Source organism: Lycium ferocissimum, chromosome 11 (assembly GCF_029784015.1).
Source record: "Lycium ferocissimum isolate CSIRO_LF1 chromosome 11, AGI_CSIRO_Lferr_CH_V1, whole genome shotgun sequence".
Lineage (NCBI taxonomy): Eukaryota > Viridiplantae > Streptophyta > Magnoliopsida > Solanales > Solanaceae > Lycium > Lycium ferocissimum.
The window spans coordinates 57,831,382-57,841,296 of record NC_081352.1 but is presented as its reverse complement, the minus strand read 5'-3'; the positions used below and the strand labels follow the sequence as shown (position 1 = coordinate 57,841,296).

At 36.8% G+C, this 9,915-nt stretch overlaps 1 protein-coding gene across 1 annotated transcript; it reads left to right on the top strand.

The window, feature by feature from the left end:
* The first annotated feature begins 3,763 nt into the window (after window positions 1-3,763).
* LOC132037644 (IQ domain-containing protein IQM4-like) lies at window positions 3,764-6,094 on the top strand. Its single transcript, XM_059428180.1, has 7 exons — window positions 3,764-4,241; window positions 4,330-4,510; window positions 4,602-4,690; window positions 4,818-4,905; window positions 5,029-5,259; window positions 5,352-5,453; window positions 5,542-6,094. The coding sequence occupies exons 1-7, from the start codon at window positions 3,919-3,921 to the stop codon at window positions 6,016-6,018; spliced, it is 1,491 nt and encodes a 496-aa protein (XP_059284163.1). The 5' UTR covers window positions 3,764-3,918; the 3' UTR covers window positions 6,019-6,094.
* Window positions 6,095-9,915: the final 3,821 nt, after the last annotated feature.

Here is a 9,915-nt window from a genome sequence, read left to right as displayed (position 1 = left end):
TTTGATTTTTCCGTTTTAAAATTTCGGTGAAGCTTTTTTTTAATTCAAACATACACCACAAGTCATATAATAATTAACTCAAACAAATATTCTAACTCTAACCTTTCATACAATAATTTAAAATGTGTTTGCTAATATGTGAACATAAAAAAAATATAAGCTAAATAAACGTCACACATTATCTGAATAGTAAATGTTAAATAAAGATTTTTTTGTTTTTTTGTTTGTTTTTGTTTATGAAGATGAGGTACCTTTTGATTTTTTCCTTTTAAAATTTCAATGAAGCTTTTTTTTAATTCAAACATACACCACAAGTCATATAATAATTAACTCAAACAAATATTCTAACTCTAACCTTTCATAAAATAATTAAAAGTGCGTTTTCTAATATGTGAATATAAAAAAAATAATACTAAAAATAGAAGTTAAATAAACGTCACACATTATCGGAATAGTAAATGTTAAATTAAATACGTAATTAAACACCACAAGACATATTATATATTTCTTATAATAAAGACAACAACATATTCTTGGAAGATTGCATAGGAAACAACGATCGTACAACTTGGGAAAAAACATAAAAACCAACAAGCACGATAACTGGATTTTTAAATAAGCGTAAGCAAACTTAGTCATAACAAGAATCATTGCTCGATAGAAATCGGTAGTTGTTGTTGCTTGTTGGTTTTTATGTTTTTTTTTTCCGATCATTGTTTCCTTATGTAATCTTCCAAGAATATGTTGTTGTCTTTATTATAATAAATATATAATATGTCTTGTGGTGTTTAATTACTTTTTTAATTAAACATTTACTATTCAGATAATGTGTGACGTTTATTTAACTTATATTTTTAGTATTTTTTTTTTATGTTCACATATTAGAAAACGCATTTTAAATTATTGTATGAAAGGTTAGAGTTAGAATATTTGTTTGAGTTAATTATATATGACTTGTGGTGTATGTTTGAATTAAAAAAAAGCTTCACCAAAATTTTAAAAGGGAAAAATCAAAAGGTACCTCATAAAAAATAAAAATAAAAACTTTAGTTTGTAAAATGTTGGGTGACCAACGTTTTTGCAAAATCTGATTTTGTAAAACGTTGGCCAGCCAATGTTTTGCTTGACAATTTTTTTTTTTTTTAATTCCGATCTGACAATTTTTTTTTTTGTGTAAAACGTTGCCCCCTCCACGATAAACCCCTTTTGGTTTATTGTGGAAAGGGCAACCCCTTTTGGTTTTTTTGTGGCAAATTTATGCCATTTAGGCTCCGGACTCTAGCAATTACTATCATCACAATTTTTTTCCCAATTGACAAGTAATAATTGTAACAGTGAAATCCGTCGCAGAGAAATTAATTTAGCAGTCAACAAAACGTGGCAGCTAAGTAACTTTAAGGGGTCGTTTGGTACACAGTATTAGCTGGGATGTCCCAGCACTAACTGTGAGATTAATTTTGTACCATGTTTGGTAGAAGGTACCTTGTACCAAACAAAGTATAAAGTGCATCCCAAACTTAAAGATGTGATATCCCATCTTATCCCATTAATCCTGAGATTATTTTATCCCATCTCTTAGATGGGATAAATTAATCCCAAGAGATGGAATAAATTAGTCTCAGGGTTATAATTCTGGGATAATTCTGTCTACGTACCAAACGAACACTTAGTATACAAAAAGTAACTTAATTTCCCCTTCATTGTGGGAACATATGATGGAAATTAATTTCGGTCCGAATCGCCATCTTTTCAACTGCTGTTTTCCTTGTATGTATGTGTATCGCTCTACTAAAAACAATAAAAACGAAACTTAGGAATTTTGCAAGTCAGTCTCTAATTATTTCGCTATATGATTATTAAGGAATTCAGGGTGTTTGAAAATCGTTTTTTCACGTGCTAAAACATTTTCATGGCACTTCAAGGACCATGTTCGCTGTAAATACTTTGTCGCGTCGGTGTTACACCGCGGCATTTCATAATTTATCATGCTTAAATGATTTAGTGAAGTGAATATATATATTAATTAATCGTGGTTAAGTGATAGTTAAAATCCCAACAGTATATATTCAAATATATGTCATGCATTCATTGACTTGGCGTAAACATCCAGTGCGGATAGATTTTTACGGATGTTTATTATAGCTTATGATTTGCAAGGGTACACTGCATAAAATACAAAATGATAGAGAGTGTGTCTTATTCGAGGCTAACACTTTATTGAGAACATACGTCAAAATGTACAGGCATGCAATCATAAACTTTCATATCTGAAAAGGCTTACTAAATATGAATCTGAAAATCCATGTTCACATTTTCCTGTTAAGAACTGGTCTGTTTTGGAATTTTTCCATGCCGTACTAAAATTATTCTAATTCATTTTATCTAAAAAAGATTTCTTACTCACCCCAATTGCACATTTAAATTACTAAACAAGACAATCATTATTCAATCAACTACTACTAGAAAATAAATTGAATAAAAATACTATAATAAAGAAAATAAGTCAGACCTAGAAAAATGAGGAACCCAGATGGGTGCAACAATCACAACACGCTGACACGTCAGTTAGTTATTTATTGGCGCGTTGCATGACCCAAGACTCAAGAAGTAGTTGACCTCTGAAATTTTAACTTCAAGTAAGGTCCAAGAATTTGAAAAGAATTTTCTTGCTAGAATATTAAATTTTCTTTCTTTTTACGGAAAATAAGAGGCGTTCTGGTTACATGGAAGAAACCTCCTAGTTCGTAAAGCTTACTTTCTTTGACCACTCAAATTTTCCTGAAGTTAAATATGTCATTATTTGGGTTAGAAAAAGGGGACAGAACTCTCTTGTTTTCTTTCTATATGTAAGGGGGCTGGTTTCGAAATTCCAGAACTTTGAATTGATCAAAGAACTCGTGGGTTTGAAAGTTAAAAGAAATTATAAAAAAGTACTTAAAAGTAATAATTTGTTTTCTTTATGACCACGTGATATAGTAGGATAATTGAGATAGTTCATTCTTCATTAAAAGTTTTGCTTTCGAGACAAAGGATTGTAAAAGTTCTTAGAAGGGGCATATTATGTACCCCTTGCAGCTTGTTTGGATGGCTGTTTGCTATTGTATTGTTTTGTATTGTATTGTATTGTATTGTTAGTTTAAATAAAATGTTTGTGTTGATTGCTACTTAAATTTTATTGTATTGTATCGTTAAATTCATCGTTATATAATGACGAAAAGTCTCATTTTATATAACGTTTGATTTGGTGTGATCACGACGTTACCTTATTTTCTTCTTCTCGTTTTGTCTTTGCTTATTATCTAATACAGTAATCCTTTTTTATCCTGTACTCTCTACCTTTTTTTAATATCTCTACCTCGAACCCTACAACAAGGTTTGTCCTTCAAACTATTGATGTTTGGCATTATATAACGACGGAAAATGATACAATATATTTGACAAGACACAATATAATTTGATACATTATAAAATGATACGTAACAACGGAATTCAGAATAGTCTAAACTGGTGGATTTTTGAATATCAAATGGTTAAACAAAAACAATTTGTTTTCTTATTTCTTTTCTAGTTTCTTGTTCACATTAAGCTGTACGGTTATGTTACTTTGGACCCAAAAACAAAGGAGACCAGTTACAGTACGAGACCAGTTACAGTACGTGCAGTTCCCTCGTCCACTTGCTAATCTTTTAAGTCTCCACAATTTTAATTTGTTTTTCCACAAATCCAGGCTTGAAGCTTCTCTATATATAACTACCAAGATTGTAATAATCAAGAGACATCCTTGTGAAAAACTTCAAAAGAAAAGAAAAGAACTTTGAAAGTTTCGGTTCTTCTAATATACTTTCAGGTTTGTGATTTCAAGACTGCTAGCTAGTATTTTCCTTTGTTCTTCTGTTTGTCTTATTTGGTGAAAACTGAATGATGACAGTGATGAGACAAAACAGTTTCAGAGGAACAGAGTCAGAAACCATAATCCAATCAAATGGGGTTGATAAGAAGAATTCGATAATTGGAAGAAATTGTGAGCCCCTGAAACTTACGCTAGAGACCACACTATCATTCAAAAATCTAGTTCAAGATTCAGGGAAGGCAAAATCACCCTTTCCTGATCCTGCAATTATGTTTTCACCACGACCTGTTTGCGAGCTCGATGCTGCAGCTGTCAAGCTTCAAAAAGTATACAAGAGTTATAGGACTAGAAGAAATCTGGCTGATTGTGCTGTTGTGGTCGAAGAATTATGGTTCGTGTTACAACATCTTCGATTCCAATCAATATATGTTTTCTCTTTTAATCTATGTTTTATTGAAGCATTTGTGTGATGTATGTAGGTGGAAGGCATTAGATTTTGCAGCTCTGAAGAGAAGTTCTGTTTCATTTTTCAATGTTGAAAAGCCGGAAACTGCTGTTTCTCGATGGGCCCGAGCACGTACAAGAGCTGCCAAAGTTGGAAAAGGATTGTCTAAAGATGAGAAAGCTCAAAAATTGGCTCTGCAACATTGGCTAGAAGCTGTAAGTTGTTGAAATAATTATGCTAATTCTTTCATAGACGTTTTTTGTATGATCTGGCAATTTAGTTTTTTATTTCTTATTTTCTGTGTAGATTGATCCACGACATCGGTATGGACACAACTTGCACTTCTACTATGATTTGTGGTTTGAGAGTGAAAGCTCTCAACCTTTCTTCTACTGGTGAGTATAGTACTTGATGAATGTGTTTATATATTTACCAAATGTTTAAGAAAGTTACATTTGTGTTCCAAGAGAAAGTTTCTCTGATCTGACATCTACTCATGTCATTAATTTTTCTACTATGAAGGTTGGACGTTGGAGATGGGAAAGAAATAAATCTTGAGAAATGTCCTAGGACAAAATTGCACTATCAATGCATCAAATATCTCGGACCAGTAAGTTCGCGTTCTGAATCTTTATTAAGCAATGTATGCTGTGTCCATGGATCTTTAGTTAACAGATCTATGAGGTGTCCATAGTTCTTTTGTACTTAACTGCTTCTACATTACAATTTTCAGAAGGAGCGCGAATCACATGAAGTAGTTATTGAGAACGGGAAGCTTGTATATAAACAAAGTGGTGGTTTCGTTCAGTCAGTAGAGGGTTCAAAGTCGATCTTTGTTCTTAGCACAACAAGAACATTGTATGTAGGACAGAAGCAAAAGGGCAAATTTCAACATTCAAGTTTTCTATCAGGCGGTGCAATCACAGCAGCTGGAAGACTGGTTGCTCATGCTGGAATTTTGGAGGTAATTATCCAACAATAACCACACTATATATACAAACTTAGAATCACATTTGTCGCAAATATATTTATTTTGTCCATGTATGTCTTCTGCAGGCTATTTGGCCATACAGTGGTCATTATCACCCAACGGCGGAGCACTTCAGGGAGTTCATTAGCTTTCTTGAAGAGCGCAATGTTGGCCTTACAAATGTTAAGGTAAATGTTCAATAGTTCAGGCCTTAAAGGCATACCATTGTATTATGTTCAACCAACATTGCTAACTATAATTTAATTTCCTAAGCAGAGATGTGCAGTTGATGATGACTATCTTTCATTTAACGCTAGCAACGAGGGCTCAAACAGCCAACCATCTGTGGATGCAAAAGAATCCAAACAAAGAAGCACGTCTAATGTGGGCGATTCAACTGAGAAATCCATCAAAACTAGTCGTCACCAAGACAAGAGACCGGAGGACATCATCATCGATAAGAAAGCACCAGCATTTAGCTTGGCTAAACATTTGTCTAGCAAATGGACAACTGGAACTGGACCTCGCATTGGTTGTGTTAGGGATTACCCTACAGAATTACAATTTCGAGCACTTGAACAAGTTAATTTGTCGCCTCGGGTGGCCAATGGAGGCTTCAATTACTCTGGTCCGATCCCTTCACCAAGGCCAAGTCCAAACATTAGGCTATCTCCTAGAATTGCACATATGGGACTACCTAGTCCTCGAACACCTATTTCTGCCACTAACTCAGCAACTTTCGGAACAAATTAAGCAGTTCCAGTATTACTGACAGGGAATTAATGGGAGGAACAAACTAACTCAAATCTTCAACTTATTTGTTAATTCATATTTGTATGCGTCCCACCCCATTGCATTTGGATTTGGAAACAAGAAAAGAAATGTTCTTTATTCTTTTATAGATTTTTTTAAAAAAAAATAGAAAATTGCGTATACAAGGTACCAAATACAAAAGTCTCATTTTATTGGATACACCTTGTGGTATTTCACCTCGTGCTGTTTTTTTGTCCAAAGATAAAATTTGAATGACTGTTGGTTGTATACTCCATTATTTTCACTATAATATTTTGCACTCTCATTGTGTGCATCCATTGTGCAATAGTTAGGGAAAGCCTAGTTGAGATTTTCTCTTAAAGAAACACAGTGTTATTTTTGGCGATAGACCAAAGGACAAAGTACATTATAAATGGACAGTGAAATATCAAATTGCAGGTACAATCACACAGCTCAATGAGGAGAAAAAAAAAAAGAAGAGAGAGAGATACAGTGAGTACAGAAAAAGCTAACACAGCACAAATAAAGTTGCCCAAGATTACAGATCAACTAGCACACAATAAGACACAAAGCAAATAGAGAAGAGGAAATAACACAAAAATTTAACAAGTTTCGGTCAAGCCTACGTTTTTGGATGCAGAAGCAGATAAAGTTGAGTACTACAAAGATCCCCAATTACAATCCTTTTATAAACTCCAAGTGTTTCCTAAACCTATTGTATTGGGGAAAATTCGTAGGTTATAACTGGATGAATGCTACAGTGACACGTGTCACAAAGGATGCATTAGATCTGAGTTAGCTTGCAGCGTCCCCGAAGGTATTCACATTGCTCCGGAGTCTCAGTGAGTTTCCTTATCCCGGAGGATTCACAATTGAAGAGGTTCCATTCAAAGGCCAAAGATCAACTGTTACACAAACGCTTTGAGCCTTCCACGGAGCACTAATGAGCATTATTAGCGCCTTTATTGCGAATTATTACCACAACATTCATTTGTAATAATAAGGGCATAATTCATGGAATGTGTAACCCTAGGTCTAGTATAAATAAGGGCTTTTCATTTCGTTGTAAGGGTCATCTGAAAATATATACAAGGAACATTTTCTTACTTATATCGTTCTTAGTTTCTTACTGTTCAAATTCTTCTTGCCAAGGTTTCAACTGCTAGCTTACTTGGAGACCCTAGCTCAAAGCTTTTCCAAGGCCCAAGTTATATTCTCTGGCTAATATCTGATTATATTTTGATAATCTTGCTTGCTATTGCTAATTATCTCATTATTTTGGTCATATTGATCCACATGTCTTTAACCACGTACACAAATTCAATTGTACCGTTTTATGGATAAACAATTTGGTGCCCACTGTGGGGCCTGGACAATAGTGGTATCATTGTGACCCTGCCTGTTATACTAACCTTTCTGAATTATGTTTTCTTTAGCGTCTGCTTTATATATGTCAGGAATCAGCAATGATCAAACTATCGGAAACAACGCTAACAATGAGCGGACCGACCCAGACAGCCTTCCCCGTGACCCTGCAGCAGTCGATCCGTTGATTCAGAATGTGGATGGCGTAGCCTCGGGGGGTGCACGAACCGCGCAATCTACAGGGGATCAAATTCTTACCGACAAAACCCCTGAGGAAGCAATGCAGATCATGAGAGCCCAACAACACGCAATGAGGGAAGAGATGGAAGAGGTGAGGCAGATCATCACCACATTTTCATCCAACCAAGGCGCAGGGACTGGAGCTCACCGAGAAACACTTTCTGCTCCAGAAAATGACAACAACGTTCTCGGGGGAGGCCAAACCGAGCCAAGAAACGGAGACGTGTTAGGAAGCAAGTCTGCCCTAGAAGACCTTTTTCCGGCGCGGGTCTTGCGGTTCATAACGGACATCACCAACAAGATGGATAAGACCGCTAAAGAAGCTGAGAAGAACGCTAAGGATTTCCATCAGCGGATGAGCCAGATTATCGGGGCTCCACCGGTCATTGAGGGTCTGGATGCGAAAAAGTATATACAATTGGCATATAAACCCGAGGCCACATCGAAGCTGATCCCGAAAAGTTTCAAAATGACGAACATACCAAAGTATGACTGGATGACGGACCAGTAAGAGCAGATAATGGCACATATTATGTCGGTCAAAGGAAACTATCTAAAGGAAAAAGAAATAGAATCTATCCTGATCAAGAAATTTAGTGAGACGTTTACTAAGGGTGCCTTGACCTGGTATTCTCGTTTTCCTGAACATTCGACTGGCTCATATGCCATATTGGCAGATACTTTTAACAAAGCGCATATGGGGGCCCGAAATTTGAAGACTGGGAAGGCGGATATCCTCTCTATCTCACAGGGAGAGTCGGAATTGATTTGGGATTTCGTTACCCTGTTTCAGAAGGAGCGGATGCTATTGCCGGCAGTCCCAAACGAATGGGTCGCTGAAGCTTTTAGCAAGGGTCTGAATCCTCTAAGTTCGGATGCCTCACGCAAACTTAAGGAGAATCTCTTGGAATTCCAAGCCACAACATGGGAGGATGTGCATAATAGGTACGAGTCAAAGATCTGGGTGTAAGATGATTTGCTAGGGACTCCAACTGGAGATATTCCTCATAAGATAGATAAGGGTGTTGGGCCAGACCTAAATTCATTAAAAACTCGATTCCAGCCTTACGCTCCTCCAAAAAATCCTACTGATAGCCAAGGTTATCGTTCCTTGGAAATGCCAAACTCAGAGAGGAAAAGCGATCGCGACAGGAATAATTGAATTTTTCAGAACTAGGATAGGGATAATTCTTTTGGCTCTTCATCAAAAGGTTGTAGTACCCAAAACTTTCTGATACAACTTCAGCATCGATAAGGTGCAGATGGTGGCTGTGTTAAGGACTCACCCAGCAGCTCGTCCCCCGAAACCCCTTTCGATCTGATCCTAATTTTAGGGATCCGACCTTATGAGGACTTCTATGGGACGCACGAACATAAGATAACGAATTGCAGACATCTCCAGGAAGAGGTAGCAGGTTTGCTTAGCAGGTGACATACGGGAGTTCTTGAGTGAAAGGGCCAAGAATAGTTACAAAAAATTTGGGCCGGCTGAAGGGTAGGTCATCTCGGACGCCCCTTCACAAGTGATGAATATGATTTTTAGGGGATTAATGATTGCTGGTACATCCTTCACGGCGTCCAATAAGACAAAGATATCAGTAACACGGGAGAAAAGGTTCCGGGAACTCCGAGATGAAGACACCATCACTTTCACCGACGAAGATGCAATCGGCGTCACTTTGTCACACAATGACCCCTTTGTAATCACTGTATTTATCGGTTATTTCCAAGTAAATGTGTGTTGGTTGATCTGGGCAGCTCGGCCAACATCATTCATTGGAAAGTGGTGGAAAAAATGGAAATCTTTGGAAAGATTATACTGGCTTTAAGGGTGCTCGTTAGATTCAACATGGCAAGTGACTACGAAGGGCGAGACCGATTTGCCCGTAGAGGCCGAGGGAGTGATAAAAGAGACTAAGTTTTATCTGATAGATGGAGACATGCGGTATGATGTAATATTTAGGAGGCTGTGGCTCTATGATATGAAGACGGTTGCCTCGACTTTGCACTTATTGTTGAAGTTTCCTACTCTAGAAGGAATCAAGAGAGAAACCAGCAGCGAAGGATATGTTTGCCATTGAAGATCAAAAGGGTGAGGAAGCAGCCCTAGATGCCAAATAGCAATCACAGGAACCCAAGCCCATCCCAGATACAGTCCAACAGTCTCTTCCAGAAAAGGCGAAACAAACGGGACTGGAAGAGGAGCTTCGGGATAGGCACCAGGTCTTGCGGTATTTTCAGGTGCCCGATGACTCAGACGCCATAAAATCA